Raw genomic sequence first — 16,185 nt, forward strand, 5'->3', positions numbered from 1 at the left:
GAACGAAAACATCACCGTTGACCACAAAGTTGACGTGAGAAAACATAGAGCAAGGCAGCCCACACATAATTCCCCATCGTTCTAACATTGTTTCTCCAACCGGCATGCGATGGACAACGATGCACAACCACCACCCAAAGTTGGGCGTCATTCATGCGTCTGCATCGGATACCGGATGCGAGGAACATGTGAAGATAAAGAGACGACACGCACTCGTGAACATCGTGTGTGCAGCAGGATGCGGTGTCTGCAGTTTATTGTTCCTGTTCGATGCTCAACAAGGTCGATAAAAAGCATGCAAATGGTTGATGCATTCAAGTTGTTCTTCGACTTGTCTCGTTATTATTTCCGTGTCAAGTTTTTCTTCGAACGAATCGAAGTTGATCGTCAAATTCTGCCTGGCACTGATATGGCCAACTTCTTCTTGTTTCATTCACGGTCAGATTACTAGAATATTTTGATAAGTTGATTAGCTTAATTAGTGACCTAAAGAACAAGCACTAAGATTTTGTTAATCCCAACTTCTGGCTACTTTAATCTCAAACCAAATGCACTATCGAGACAACGCAACAACAAAAAACAGAAACCATTGTCTCAAAGAAACAGCGACAAAATCTTTCCATCACGGACGCATTTAGCGACTTATTTGAATGGCCGATCGTCACTTTTGCTTGTATGTTTCTTGAACGTCGCTGTAAGCTTCAGACTATTTGCTTCCTTCGCTTGGCTTGCTAGTCGCGGCGACAACGACATGTTTTGGCGAAGGAGAGGAGGAGGAAGCAGTAAATAAAGGAGATGCATGGCTTCGCTGCTATGGCACTCACTGTGAGACAGCGTGTGTAAGTCTCCCGAAATGCTTGAATCGTGAGCATGCAGACAGGACATAGCCACTGTTGTGTGTTGTCTTTATGCAAGGGGTAGATTGTCACTCGTTTGCCAGCAATCAAACTGCAACATGTCATAGACTTTTGCTTCCATTTTATGTGGCATAAAATTCTGGTTGAACAGTGTTGTTTGGGAAGGCTTTTCTTGCGAGTGATGCGGCGCTATCTGCTCATGCGTTGCGCTTTCGTCGCTTCATACTTTGTGATCGAAGACTCTTTGCCTGTTTTCGCTTCAGCCGCAGCACTTTCTCTCCCTTCACGTGGCAAGCGAGACTTTGTGCTCACTGGAGATTGAGAGTCCGACGTGCTTTTGGCACCTAACAGGCCTTTCTTTTCAACACATTCCACTGGTCATCAGCTGAAGAGAGAGATATCACAGAGTTATATAGTTCTCTTGAGTTTTGTGAAAAGAAAATATTTCTTTCCCCATTTAAAATTCCCAATTAACATTAGGAGATCGAGATTCTCATGAAATATCTTTTTCGACTATATCAATAATAAAAGATTCATCATAACATACTAATAAAAGTCGATCGTTGTTTATCGATAACTTTTTCTTCGTTCCATTGTTGATCTAAACATAAAAATAATTTTATCGGAAACTCCATTCAACATTGATCTTTGTACAAATGGATATCAAATCAGAGGTCTGATGCAATTGCCATGGATACATAAAAGCTATATGTGTAACCAATTGTTCGTCCATATATAATTTAGGTGATCAAGAATTAAAACAGCAAATTCTTAAATCTCCACAATTCATGAAAAGACGATCATGTCAAAATGGGCCCATATTACTACGTTGAATTGGACCGGGCTCGATAAAGATGTTGGTGTATAGATGGGCCGGCAGACCGCTAAGACCGGGCTGGGATCGGATCAACATTCGATGTTGTTGGAAGAAGGTGTTTGGATTCTGGTACCAATAGCTAAGAGGAGGGGAAGCACCGACCATGAAATAAATACTCTGTGCGATTGCGGAGCTTAAGCTGCAATTTTCTATGGATGTAATTGTCTTTCCCACACCAATAAAGAATAATTATTCCCGTCTTCCCTCACTAGGTGGCTGCTTCCCCTTGCTGTGCTGGGTTGGTGCGGCGAGGGTTCGGTGGTAGCGGTGTCCCCGAGGAAAGAAGGCAAACATTTCTGGGTTTGCAGGCCGTTGCGCGACCCATATCCTTGAACGTCTCTCTCGTCGTCTGGTTTTGGTTGGGTGACACTCTTTTGATCTGATTCCAGGTATGTCTCGCCTCTCGCAGTTGTGTTTCGCGTTTTGTTTCTTGACGGATTTGGTGGAAAAATGAGTCATTTTTTTGTCTTTCCATGTAAAAGCGTCAGCTTCTTTCACCTTTTAAAATGTGAGCTCAGTGACGAGGATCTCTTGTTTGCTGTTCAGTGGGATCGGTCTTTGTTTCTCGAAAAGATGATATTTTTCAGGTGAAAAATCGTAAAAGCTTGCTCTTCAGTGGGATCGGTCTTTGTTTCTCTAAAAGCTGAGATTTTTTGGGTGAAAATTCGTACGAGTTCGTTCTTCGGTGGATCGGTCTTTGTTTCTCTAAAAGCTGAGATTTTTTGGGTGAAAATTTGTAAAAGTTCTGTATATTCATACCCATTTCCCTTTCGCGTTCTGTTTTTTGACGGATTTGGTGCAACATGAGTCCTTTTTTTTGTCTTTCCATGAGAAAGCGTCAGTTTCTTTCACCTTTTCAAATGTGAGCTCAGTGACGAGAATTTCCTGTTTGCTCTCCGGTGGGATCGTGAAATTTCTGTACATTCATGCACATTTTCCGGTTGAAGGTTCTTATGTAGCTTTAATTTCGGTGAGGAACTGAAGGAAGCGGTTCATCTTCCACGATAGGGGTTTTTCTTTTTGTGGTTGATTTAGTCATCTAAGATTCAGCTAAAAGTACATCAACAAAAGGAATTGGGGTTTAGGGTTTTGGAAAATGGAAGCTAGGGAGCTTCCAAGAGTGAGCTCGTTGCAGCCTCCAACTGTGGTGGTGGGTCCTGGCTCTTATGGAGCTGGAGGATCGACGATTGATCCCGTGGTGGCACCGAATACAGCTGGAATGATGCAGGGCATGCGCCTTTCCTTCACTCCCATGGCTTCTTCGGCACCTAAGCCAGTGGATACGACTGGTTCTTTGTACCAAGGAGATGATGTCTCGGGAATGCGGCAAACCAGTGTATTTAACATGGGTGAGCTAACGAAGAAGAAGAGAGGAAGACCAAGAAAATATGGACCTGATGGTAGCATGTCTTTGGCACTAACACCTCCATCTTCTGCTTTGGGATTCTCGAGCAATCCAATGTCTGATCCAGTAACTAAGCACCGAGGCCGTCCTCCAGGGTCGGGGAAAAAGCAACAACTTGATGCATTGGGTAATTGTCGCATCACTTTCTTCTAGTTGTGAAGATTACTCTACATGTGACATATAATTGCTATGTGTAGATGTCTTAACTTCTAAACGGCCATGAAAAGGTAGGCTTCCTTAATTTCCTTGTTCATTACATAACTGCATTACCATATAAATTCTGAGCTGTTAAAGTACATTTAACATCCAGTTTGTCCAAATGTTCAAATATATTCATCTAGTATTAGTCCCATCTAATCTGCTTCTATGCTTCTCAGTTGAAGTTATATGTGCATCGAGAACTTTTAAACTTTGAATTATGGTTAACGTTTTTCGTTTTTAGCCATTATACAGCATTGTCCTACTTTTTGCTTTCAAATAGACTTAGATGATAAATTTAGTTATTGGCTGTCTATTCATATAATTTGCATAAGTTATTCCTTTATGAAGTTAATGCCTAGATGTTAAGTTTTTTGGGTCTAATTTTTTAGTATAACTGTACACAAACTGCAACTCTTGAACATCTAATTGTGTTTCCTTTTATTCCATACATCTTTTTGTCTACATATTCAATTTCCAAAGATTTAGATATCATTTCTTTACAGTATTTAGTATTTCAATGCTTCGTATAAGTTTCTAAAATCAGTACTCATGGTTAACCAGGTGCCCCAGGGATTGGTTTTACTCCTCATATTATCACTGTCAAAGTTGGAGAGGCAAGTACTTGAGATTTAAATTTACCCTCTCTTTTTTCTACTTCTAAAGTCTAGATAACTTTGACAAAGTCTTGGTAATTCTTCTTTCTTGTTAAATTGTTTCTTGCATTTTCACGATCTGACTGTTGTCACCCAGCAACAAAGATTATAAACTTGTTACACGCTTTCATGCTTCATATTCTTTCTTACCATTTCAATATACTTGGGAGTTCATATAAAAGAGTTGGTGTTATTAGAGTGATAAGTCAATAGAGTATAATTAGTTTAGGCAATTGTTTGCATTGGCAGGACATAGCTTCAAAAATTATGGCCTTCTCACAGCAAGGGTCTAGGACCGTCTGTGTGCTGTCAGCAAACGGTGCCATCTCTGATGTAACACTGCGGCAGCCGGCAATCTCTGGTGGAACAGTAACTTATGAGGTTTGAGTAGAAACTAGACTATCCTAATCTGTATCTTGAATAAAATTTGAAATTATGTGCACTGTTCATCATCTATGTAGGTTGCTGATGGACAAAATTGTTCTATATTGTAGATATATGTCTGTGTGTTATGCATAACCCAAATGAACACCATGATGGTAGTGCAATAGTCAAAGACAAAATAATATGGCTAGATTCGGAAACTTCTATTTGATGTTTTTGACAAGGTCACTGGATTTGTGTCAGGTTTGGAATCGGTTGTGGAATCTATAACCCAGATCAGTCTGGAATCAATCAGGTTTCTATAGAAACAACCAGAAATAGACTAGGGTAAGTTGACATAAATACAATTTATCATAATCAACTTCAGTTGACTTGGTTGGTTTATGACTGGTCAAAGTATTGGGATTGGCCAGAATGGTTTGTGATCAATCTATTTTGGCCAGTCCAAATAATTCCCCTTGAGATCAAGGGTTTCAGATCAGACCAAGTTGATAGTAACTGGATGAGGGAATGATCGATCCCCAAAACCAAGTTCTCAAAGTCCAAGGATTTTACATATCCTACAAACATCTTGTGTTGTGACGTTTCTTTTTTTTTTGAACAGCTTTCTACAAGAGAGAGATGAAAAACAATAGGAGAAGTTGCAATTTTGTACAAGGAAGATGAAAGATAGGGATTAGGCTTTAGTTATGGCCACCTCACATAAGATTGACTAACAATAATTTTACCCTAAAAGGCCATTTGCCCTTTTGCCAATTTACATCTCTACTTAATGCCAACATGCTGTATTCTGCTAGGCATAATATATATGTACACACACATATATATAGCATCCTTATCATCATTTGGGTCATGAAAGTGATGCTTTAGTTATGTAATGTTTTCAATTACTACATAAAGATCCACCCTACTTGTGAGTATCATATTAAAAGGATTAAAGATCAAACTCTCTGTATCTTGTCCACATACCTTGCTCTCCATTTGTTGCCATAGCATATAAGTAACAGTTACGAGAATTTTCATGCAGGGACGCTTTGATATCATCTCTCTTTCAGGTTCCTTCCTGCTCACAGAAGAGGGTAGCACTCGTAGTAGAAGCGGTGGATTGAGTGTCGCAATTGCAGGATCTGACGGCCGAATTCTTGGTGGTGGGGTTGCCGGAATGCTTGTGGCAGCAACACCTGTGCAGGTCTAAATCAAACCTCTTTGATGCATCCAATCACTGTCCTTTTTAGATAATTTTTCTGACATAGTGGAGTTCCGTTCAAATTGCAGGTTGTGGTGGCAAGCTTCGTCACCGAAAAGAAAAAGCCACAGCCTGAACCATTGAGGTGGGAACCTTCATCAGCTCCACCACAGATGGCCAGCTTTGGAGCAACTCTAACAGTAAGCCCACCCACTGAAGGCACGTCAAGTGAATCTTCTGACGACCGCGGTTGCCCAACAAATCAAAACGGTGGCACCTGCGAGAACTCTACTCAGCATGTTCAATCTGCATATCCATCTTTCATCAGTTGGTCACACTCTGTAAACGAGAACAGGCATAACTCTGACATGAAAGTAATGCCTCTCTAACAAGATTATGTCGCAAGTATCGCAAGCATCGCTTCATGTCTAGTTGTTTGTAGTAAGACGGTAGTACCAGCTGTCGAATCACTGTGATTCAGTAGCCACTAATTACTGTCAAAGCTTACAACTAGAGGGCTTCACATAAATGGCATTCCAGAAGCATATATCTAGGCGTATGTTCTGAGGACACTGCTGCCGTTCTGTAGTATTTTCTTTGTCTTCATCTATCAGTTCAATTTCTGTTGGTAACTAAAGACACCTTATTTTCTTCAATTTCGTTAGTGCTATGTCTGAGATGCAATGTGTGTGTTCATGTATGTGTCCATACAAAGGATCAAGCGTGGCATTTGTTTTTGGAGAAAAGGCCACACTTACAAGAATCATTTTTATGCTTTTGCTGGAAGGATGCCTGTCTTGTCCTTCCTTCGAGGTGGGCAGAAGAAGGAACACAGCCTAAACCCCCCTGCTCTCCGAGGTCAAATCCGCCATGAACTGCACAGCAGCCTGCCAAAGTCCATGGCTGTTTGTGAGCCACTGGTAATTTTTCACCGCGGCAAACAGTGGATAAGATCGGTTCCACGACCAGATCCATCAATAGCGGCGTGCATGACAGTTGGGTGCCGCTGTACTCTGACACACCACTTTCTTTCGGTATGCCCAAATCATTTCATCATCACAGCATTACTGCGCCGGACTTTATCATTGTATTTACTGACACCCAAATCACACTCTCACATCTCTTTCTCCAACTACGGATTGATGGACGCCGTGCTCCAGTAATCACCTCTGCTCGTCTTGAACTGAATCCGAACCTTGGTGGGTCTCCCAGAAGACGACCAGATTCCGACAAGTAGCCCGCAGTAAAGGAAGACTCAGGAAGTGCGCAGCCACGACAGCTTCTTCCACAGCTAACACAGATGAGCAGCAAGGCGGCATGCGCCATGGTTGCTGCTCTCGGCGGCGACGCGGGATTGGCGAGCAGAAGGCTGGTACCCAAGCGAGGGCGGATCAAGTCCCGAATAGCCACCTGTGCGATCCATGCAATTGCCTCGGTGCTGCGGAGGGCTACCTACTGCAGTCGCTGCGTCCTCATCCGGCGTCGCTGTTCAGAGAAAACTTGCGGGCAGTGATGAGTACTCTTTATCTTTAACCATCGAGTAGACATACCAATCTCGTAAGGTACTGCTTGGCATCCCCCATCAAAATGACTCGACAAAAGCATCAGCAAGATGCTCATTGATACTTCTCCATACTTCATAGATCGTATCAGTTTCAGGATGCCTTGTGTCTCCCACCATGAACTTGAACTTATCCATGCCCCTCGATTCAACGTAGCTCCAGCCTGCCTCTTTTCTTGATCCCTTCCTTCTCATCTCAGCTCTCACCTCTGCAGCTTCTTCCCATAGTCCAGCAGATGCATATACGATCGACAGTGTCACTCTCCAGACACCACAATCCGGTTCCATCACAGATAGCTCCGCCGCTGCTCTTTCTGCAATCTCCACGCTCCCATGAAGCCTGCAAGCACCCAGTAAAGACCCCCAAATGGATGGACCAGGTTTGATGGGCATCGCTCTGATAAATTCCTCTGCTTCACCAAGCTTTCCGGATCTCCCCAAAAGATCCACCATTGCTGCGTAGTGCTCCATGGCCGGCTCGAAGCCGTAGTCTCTTTGCATTCTCTTGAAGCACTCGTAGCCTTCCATTGTCAGCCCAGAGTGACCACACGCTGAAATGACATTGACAAAGGATACAGCATTCGGATTACGCCTTCCTCCGGACCTCAGCTCCTCGAAAACTCGTAAGGCCGAATCACCATCACCATGGATCCCGTAGGCTGCGATCAACGAGTTCCAAGAACCCACGTCTCTTGTGTCCTCCATCTCCTGGAATAACTGTTCCGCCAAACCAACCCTTCCCGACTTCCCATACATGTCGATCAGAGCATTGCAGACAAAGGAATCGGAATCAAAGCCTGCTTTGATCACAAAACCATGCAGTATCTGTCCTCGCTCCAGCGACGATATGGTGGAGCAGGCTTGTACGGAGCTGAGTACCGTGACGAAGTCCAGCTTTAGCTCACCTCCACTTGCGTCATGAACTTGACCGAGGTGCTGCAGGGCTTCCTCCACGCGGTCGTTCTTCGCAAAACATGAGATCATGGAGTTCCAAGAGACTATGTCTCTGTTCCCCATTCTTTTGAAGATCAAATGTGCTGAGTCGACGTACCGATGCTTTGCATACAGATCAAGGAGGGAGTTCTCGACTATGGTGCACGGAAAGAAGCCCATCTTGATCGAGCACCCATGAATCACCTTGCCATGCTCCAAAGATCCCGACAGGGCGCAACCATGGATGAGGGCCGCGATGAGATCGGGATCATGGCACTCCGGAAAATCAAATTGGAGGAAAGCCTCGATTGCCTCGTCCAAAAATCCATTTTTTGCGTACATCATCACGAGAGACTTCACGACGGGAACACAGTCATGCAGCTCCAACTTTACAAGCCAAGCATGAACACAAGCAAACAGGCTCGGTTCCCCCATTAGCGAGCAGGCCTGGGTGATGCTCAACATCGTCGCCGTGTTCGGCAGAATCCCATCTTCCAGCATTCGGGTGAACAGAATCAGTGCCTTGTCGAACATCCCATGGAGGACCGAGCCTGATATGATGGCACTCCAAGAAACCACATCCCTACAGCTCAACCTACTGACAAGCTTCTCAGCATCCACGATTGATCCTACCTTCCCGTACATATCGATCAAGGAATTAGAGACGAACGCATCATGGGAAAACCCAGCGGCGACCAGGTGCCCATGCACCATCCTCCCCATCTCCTCATCCCTCAGCATCCCACATGCCCGTAAGACAGCAGAAACAGTGAACTCATTGGGAGGAGGTGCTGTTCCCTCCGTTAACATGTTCAAGAAGACAAGGATGGCAGCGGCAGCCGCTCCGGTATGGCAGTGTCCGGAGATCACGGATGTCCAGGATACGACGTCTCTTAGAGGCATTCGGTCGAAAAGCTTTAACGCGCTGTCCATGCGGCCACATTTGGAGTATGCGTCGAGGAGGGAGTTGGCGACGAAGAGGTTGGAGTGGAAGCCGGATTTGAGGAGGCCAGAGTGTAGAGAGGCGGTGAAGCCGAGGTTCTGTTGGGCGGCGGAGAAGCTGAGGTAGCGGACGGAGGCAGCCGAGTCGAAGAAGAGGTTCTTCGAGTGTGAGAGAGGAGAAGGCGAGAGGAATGGAGAGATAGAAAGTGACGAGTACATTGGATTTTTGTGGGGAAGCCGATGTCTGCTTTCTGGGGATGAAAGCCGGCAACAAGGTGCTTGTATTAAGTCCACCAATAGATTGGTGGAAGTATAAGCAGTTGGGCCGGCCCGTGCGCTTATTTCTTTCGTGGTTTGTCCCAAAAGAAACGACAGAACTGATTGATTACATACATAGAAGAGATGACACGTATTCCACAGAATCAAAAGCAACATTTACTTGAAGTAAATCAACCAATTAAAAACAATTTGTGCAACATATTCGATCACAAAATATTTCTTCAGCTAGTTTAATCAATAGATAGGCATAGCCAAAAACATGAAGTAGAGCAAAGAAGCCACTCAATTGTAATCACTTATCAAACTTGTAGTGCTCGAAAACATCATGCTCCAATGTTCAAAAAGCTATATGCACATACGATACATATATGCTGGTTTTACTATGCAGGATGTTGGGAAGAATCATACTATAATTCGTCAATCGGCCCCATCAGTGTAGGCACATCTGGGCTGCTTGCAACTGTGTTCCGGTGTTAGATGATCCGAAGCAGCTCTCTTAGGTCGGAACTGCATGTGCGCGGCATGAGAAGGAAGAACAGAGGACAGCAGCAAGAAATACTAGAAGAGAAAGAGCTTGCATACCTTCTCTTCTGACTTCTGATAGAAATGCCTCAGAAGGATATTTCTGGCTTCTGATGATATTACTAGGACAACAAGTGAGTACATATCAGAAAAACAATATTATCACAAGTTAATATTATGCCTCAATTAGCTGCCACAGTAATTAAAAAAAAACCATTTGGGTATACATGTCAAATATTACTTCATGAAAGGCTAACTATGTGATACAAGAACTTCACAAGTCTAGTCACCACGAAAGACAACTGGATGTCAAGAAGATAATCTATAAGATCCGAGCATCATGAATTCAATACAACTTGTATCAGAAATGTATATGACCAATACATATTCTATAAAACTAATAAATAATTTGAATCTGAAACGCCAGTTTCTACTAATCATTTCTTTCAGTAGCTTGCTTAGTGTAACATTAGTTCACCCTCATATGCCCTAACCCCCAAAAGATAAAGAGACAGAATAATTTCAAACCCACAACCATATCACTTTTGCTCTCTTTTCCCATCTGTGTCCCATCTCTTGACCACAGCTTTCCCTGAAGATGTAGCCTTTTGTTTTTCCAGCTGGCATTCCGTTAGAGGTACCATTGAGAGCTTGTCATAAGGATCACACCTTAAAGGAAAAAAAAAAACCTAAATTTCCTCGTAGATTGAATAGCCACTTGCTCTTCTTTGACTCCCTACCCATTTTCTATTTAATAACTCAGAGAAGGTTTCTTTAGGTTTGTCTAGTCCATGATTCTTCTCTTTAACATTTTGGAGCATAATGAATGTTGATTGGTTCTTTCTTTTTCAATACAAGATCGCCTTAGTTATGTGTTTGTTGGTTATTAGGTCCAAGGTTGATACTCCATTTATTTAGCATACAGAACTAACATAGGACCTCTCATGGCGAATTTTTTAGAGCTAATATAGTAACATCTTGATACTTGAATTACAAATTAAAATGGTGAAATTATAATATGACATCCAATGAGAATTGGTGTAAATGCAACCTTAAATTCACAAATTCATCTTAGTAAGAGTTCTAGATATAGACATGTTAAGGGATCACTATAACTTATTACATGCAATATGCAGATTAGATACCCTAAAAGCAAAGAAACTCAATATAATCTTGTTTCATATTCTAAGGTGAAAGAAGCAGAATATTAAAAAAAATGGTAGAACTGTCTGTGGTAGAGAAGTGAGAGAACAGTCATAAGGATGAAGAGTATCCTCAGCACATATTAGTGTCATGTGTGATCTGTTAGCAGTTAAACATTTCATAATGAAATGTCCAAGAAAGAATTTTTTCTTTAGGAAGATTTGTTTTGGGTGCACAGACTGACCTACTATGTTTAAAAAGGCTTATAAGCATGTACACTTCGACATTAATATGAAACTCTTCCAATGGATTATTTTGATAATTTAATTGAAAATGGCAAGCAAAGAACTGTAATGATATTTCAAAAAGCAAAACTCTTCAACTCTCAATTTGTAGTGATTAAGCACTCAAATAAAGAAAGATGACATTCTTAGCCATGTATCATGATGAATAACCATATTCTTTTACTCTCTTAAAACATAATAGTCATGGCATTCTTCATGTTTTAGTTACTTGTGGACATAAAACACTAAGTGATTGAGAGTTCTGCCAAATATCTTCGACCCAGCATCCAGATAGAAAATTACAACAGAAAGTATACGAAGTATCAACACAGGTAACAACAGCCTCATAGAAATTAGCTCTGAGCAACCAAAAAAAAGATATTTATAGTTCCAGCAAGCGGCCATATATAATTTGTTCTTGGAGACCAAGTGCAGCATTGTTACCTTGATCTGGTGGTGGGAGAGACTTGTTATGAGTGGGACGATATGTGACAGGCGTAAGTTTCTGAAATTAAACATCAAAGGAAAAAATCAGAAGAATGGTAAATCTATGTATCAAATATATGAAAACTTAAGATCATGTAATGGATGTGCAAAGATCACATTCTAAAAGCCCCTTTAGTTGAGCAGAAAAAGAAATCAATTAATAAGTTCTCCTCATTAAATCACTCCAACAGTAACCAGCCGGTACAGTCCGCACCCAAAACAAGGAAAGAACACGAAGGGGGAACACAAGCAGTGGCAAACAAGAAATGTGTGCTCAGAGCATGATTGATTCCGACGATTTGCGACTCAAACAAGACAGATTATAAGATGCTTACAATCGCCAACCTACAGCGATTATGAAATCATTGATTGAATATCAACGAGATGGCAAAGGAAGATGGATCGGAGAAGCATACAGAAGATTGGGCAGATGAATCGGCCGGGCGTAGTTGGCTGAAGTTGTGGGGGTCGTAAGAGGGCCAGTCGTCGAGTAGAGAGCCCATCTCTTCTCTTCTCTCCTCTCCTCTGTTTCTGTACTCTTTCTCACCGCCACACCCACAAAACCTCTCTCTCTCTCTCTCTCTTTCTCTTTCTCGTACATATTTATATAAACCCAACAAAACCCCCCACTTTCTCCATATATTCTTAAAGAACATATTTAATTCCCATAAATATTAACACGGCAAAAATTAGTTGGGTAGTAGAATCGTGAACGACATGGAATTGGAAAATCCAATAGAATTCGAATTGACGTGTTCGGCTTATGTACTGATCGTTAGCGAACAAATGTGTAGCTGGTGAGTCAGCACGGTCCGGTCCACGGATTGATGTTGGAAGTCTTCTGTCGGCTGAGCTAGATGTCGAGGTCGATCGAGCCCTCGCGACGGGGTGCTGATCAGCGTTCCTTGGTGTGCCGATCCGGGCACCATGTATGCCCATCTTCGTGAGGTGGTCGCGCCCTCGGGAAGGGATGCTGGTTAGCATTGGTCGGGATCAAGGCTGATTGGTGACTTCTTGGTGCCAGGCGGATCACACTTCCATGCTGAGTCCCTCACCGTCGATAAGTGGTCGCCCTTCTGTAAAAATGGCCTCCGCTGGGTGGTACTCGGTTGTGGCCTCTCCGACGAGCAAGTTAGTAACGAGAGGGATTGCTATTTTCCTTCTTTTTTCTTGCCCTACCTTGGGCCGGAGGCCAACCAAGGGTTTTATACTATGGCGCGAGGACTGATGGTGCATCGATTCGACATCGCTGTTGTTGACCCCCGAGAGACGGGACGACCCTTCTGACTGGCCGTCGTTTCGGGACCCGCAGAGCAACGTTAGACAGCACTATCTCGAGCTCCTGAGATAAGACGTGTTGGCATATCTTCTTGGTACGAGCTCCTGGGATGGGACGGGTGGCGTAGGGCTCCGATTTGGCGTGTGGTGACAGCAGTGACGTGTCCATATTACCAAAATATATCATATCACTAATAATAATATTTATATAATAATAATAAAATATATAAGCTACGTACAATTTTCTCGGTACTTCATGTAAATCTATGCAAGGAAGCTTAGTTTGTGACTTTGATGGATAATTAACAACCTCTTGAGCTTAGGTTAAACAAATAGATTGCCACATAATATTTCTTTTTGAGGTTTTGTTTATTTGATTTTTTATTAGATAAATTTCTCAAAGAATTCCTTGTTTTTATTTGGAGATTACTATTTACATTTTTTTTGTTATTTACAACCCTAAATTTGAATATTTCTTTAATTTATAACTTAATTTCAATATATTTTTTTACTATTTATCTATGTCCTTTTTTTGTCCTCTTTTATCTCTTTTTCTTCTCGTCATCTGTTTTCTCTTGATCATTAGAGGTGATGTAAAATGACATATGCTAAAAATAGATGAATTAAAGATCGAAGAGGAGATGAGAATTTTTTTAAAATTTATTATAATGATTTAATATTTTTAAGATTATATCCATTATATAATAGCTTAGAAGACATAGCCTTTGTAAACTACGTGATAGGGTGGTCTGTGGGGAGAGTTGGTGGGTGCAAAAGCATGGGCTGTGGGGGAAGAAAAAGAGAAAAAGAGGATGATAAAAATAGAATTAAAGGGGTTATAAATAATAAAATATTATGTATTAAATTTAAAGGGATTATGAATAGTAAAGAGTCAGGAGGGTCTCTACATAGTAAACTCCTTCTTATTTTTTTAAATTAACATACTTTTTTTTCATTTATTCTCGTAAAATATTTTTTATTTTCTAAAAAAATTATGTTTTGTCATGGTACTCTTTATTTTTTAAAGATAAAATTATCCTTAGCCTCAGGCGTAAAATATCGTCGTTATCGCCTTCGCCCCTCTTTCTCCATCGTCCTCGTCTCTCCTCTCCTATTCCTTTAACGTCTCATCTTCATCGTTACGATCGACCATTGCAAGGCCTTGTGCCTATGGCCTCCCCTCTTTTCTTTATTTGCTCTTGTTTTCTCTCCCCTTCTTTTTATAACTCGATCATTGTATCTCCACGTTCTATTACAATATCTTCATAATATTATACACTACACTATCAAAAAGCTCATCATCATCATCATCATCATCGTTGTTCATTGCAAGAGGCCACAAAGGCAACTCTGATCTCCAAGTGTGATATATTCGTAACATTTTACCCAATAGATTAATATACCCAAAAGTATCGGAATACTTTTGGCATTGACCCATTTATCAACGATGGTGCACAATCATGCAGCCCCTTAATCTAAATGCTGAAATTCTAGAATGTCTTTTGCTGCTATATGGATGATAAATTTTTGAAGTTTAAGGAATCACACTTGGACATTATATCACTCACTCATCTTGTTGTCAAAGATGACCGGAGGATGAAGGGAGGGGAGAGTGACACGGGACAGGTATAATAATAAATAAAAATAAAGCGCTAATCAAGAAAAAAAATTGGAAATAAGGCGTTTTTTATTAAAAAAATTCCCTGAAATATTGAGGTATAGAATTTAGAGAAACAAATGTGTGTTCGTGGGCGAGTGGGTAGCAGAACTCCGCGAGGACGTAATGGGCCTTAAGCGAGCCTGCCTTTTCGAAACCTCCCACGACGCATTCTCTCTGTTCGACTCGAGTCCTCTGTTTCTTTCCTTTAAACACAAACACTGTACCCAATTCGTATCCAAACTATTTCGATCTCATTAGAATACTGAATTTTTCCAGATTCTCATTCCAAGTCCAATTAACCTGTTCTTCGAATCCAATTCAAACGAAACTAATCGCCATGAATACCAGCCAAAAAAGGTCCGATTCCTTCCATCGCCGTGCTCGCTTCATGTCCAGGAATCGCTCCCCTCCGAAATGGACACCAACATCAAGGCTGTCCGTCACAGATGCAATCTCCACTGCAGACACCCTCGACCTGCACCACAAAACAATACCTCCGATTCGAAGCGACAACCATGTCGTTTCGTTCGATCTTAAAGCCATTAATCAATGGGGAGCAGAAGTGGCAGAAACAGTCCTCTTCGCTGCGTAAGCCCCGCTGCCGTCTGCTACTCACCAGCTGGCTCAGTGCCACAAGAATAATGCTCTGCTTTGCACATTTATGCCCTTATTTAATTCCCATCACACCACTAACTCGGGTGGACGGTGCGACTTTTATGGCCAATAGTTGGAATTCTCCGTGTCGCTTCACCTCTCTCTCTCTCTCTCTCTCTCTCTCTCTCTCTCCCGCCCGCGCGCACTTGCCAAGTCGAGGCATATGGCCGACGTGGTGCAATGCAAGTAGAGCAAGTGCGATTCATTTCGCTTTACCTGGAGCTCCCCGAGGAAGGATATATTGCCAAGAAACTGACTTATCACTTTCATCACTTACGTTAAGTTAACCATATCGTGCTGATTTGGTCGGCGCCCACTTCGTGATTCAACCACTCCCGATGGCAATGCGTATAGAATAAGACGCATACGATATCGAGCATGTATGCCGTGGTTTTGCGTTGTCGATGTATGGGAATATATGCATGCATGCCCACTTACGCACACCCAATGCGGACAAATAGAACACAACAAATGCCAAGTGGAGGGAGGGGGCGACCACTCGTCTTCTACCTAATTGTGACACATTGGAAAAGGGAAACCCCACACACGCTGTTGTTTCATCACATCTCTACCCATGCCTACCATGATACGACGTCATGGTTCGATGACAGCGACCGTGGGTGTGGAGGAGGCAATTTGATTAGGGCTTAACCTTTTGGTTTGATTGACTCGAGTTCGATTCGATTGGATCAAGGAAATGGTTGGTTGATTTGAGTTTGACTCGCTCGCAGGTCAAAATTCGAGGATGACGCACGCCGTCATAAACTGTATTGTTGCGAGATACGTGTGTATGTATGTATGTAATTGATTCGAGAAACGGTTTCGCCGGTCGCTCTCTCGTCCTTTCAAGAAAGGGAAATCCGGGCGCGGAGTCGAAGGA

The 16,185-nt window shown here is 42.3% G+C and overlaps 3 protein-coding genes across 8 annotated transcripts; 1 reads left to right on the forward strand and 2 right to left on the reverse strand.

Annotated features, from left to right (window-relative positions):
• The first annotated feature begins 1,814 nt into the window (after positions 1-1,814).
• LOC103975916 (AT-hook motif nuclear-localized protein 10) lies at positions 1,815-6,219 on the forward strand. Of its 6 annotated transcripts, XM_065095966.1 has the most exons (7): positions 1,815-1,853; positions 1,947-2,123; positions 2,682-3,266; positions 3,902-3,954; positions 4,243-4,374; positions 5,405-5,566; positions 5,653-6,219. In XM_065095966.1, exons 3-7 carry the CDS (start codon positions 2,831-2,833, stop codon positions 5,950-5,952), a joined length of 1,083 nt encoding a protein of 360 aa, XP_064952038.1. In that variant the 5' UTR covers positions 1,815-1,853; positions 1,947-2,123; positions 2,682-2,830; the 3' UTR covers positions 5,953-6,219. The 6 variants fall into 6 exon arrangements, with proteins under 6 accessions (XP_064952038.1, XP_064952039.1, XP_009389325.2 ...); XM_009391050.3 differs by lacking the exon at positions 1,815-1,853 and having other exon boundaries at positions 1,879-2,123; XM_009391051.3 differs by lacking the exon at positions 1,815-1,853 and having other exon boundaries at positions 1,879-2,123; positions 2,719-3,266.
• Positions 6,220-7,145: 926 nt separating this feature from the next.
• LOC103975915 (pentatricopeptide repeat-containing protein At1g11290, chloroplastic-like) lies at positions 7,146-9,218 on the reverse strand. The gene has a single exon (XM_009391049.3). It carries the CDS (start codon positions 9,216-9,218, stop codon positions 7,146-7,148), a length of 2,073 nt encoding a protein of 690 aa, XP_009389324.2.
• A 266-nt stretch (positions 9,219-9,484) lies between these two features.
• Positions 9,485-12,305, reverse strand: LOC103975914 (DET1- and DDB1-associated protein 1). The gene is made up of 4 exons (XM_009391047.3): positions 12,130-12,305; positions 11,672-11,732; positions 9,861-9,922; positions 9,485-9,785 (listed from the first exon to the last, which is right to left on the reverse strand). The coding sequence occupies exons 1-4, from the start codon at positions 12,214-12,216 to the stop codon at positions 9,696-9,698; spliced, it is 300 nt and encodes a 99-aa protein (XP_009389322.1). The 5' UTR covers positions 12,217-12,305; the 3' UTR covers positions 9,485-9,695.
• Positions 12,306-16,185: the final 3,880 nt, after the last annotated feature.

Source organism: Musa acuminata, chromosome BXJ2-2 (genome assembly GCF_036884655.1).
Source record: "Musa acuminata AAA Group cultivar baxijiao chromosome BXJ2-2, Cavendish_Baxijiao_AAA, whole genome shotgun sequence".
Taxonomy (NCBI): domain Eukaryota; kingdom Viridiplantae; phylum Streptophyta; class Magnoliopsida; order Zingiberales; family Musaceae; genus Musa; species Musa acuminata.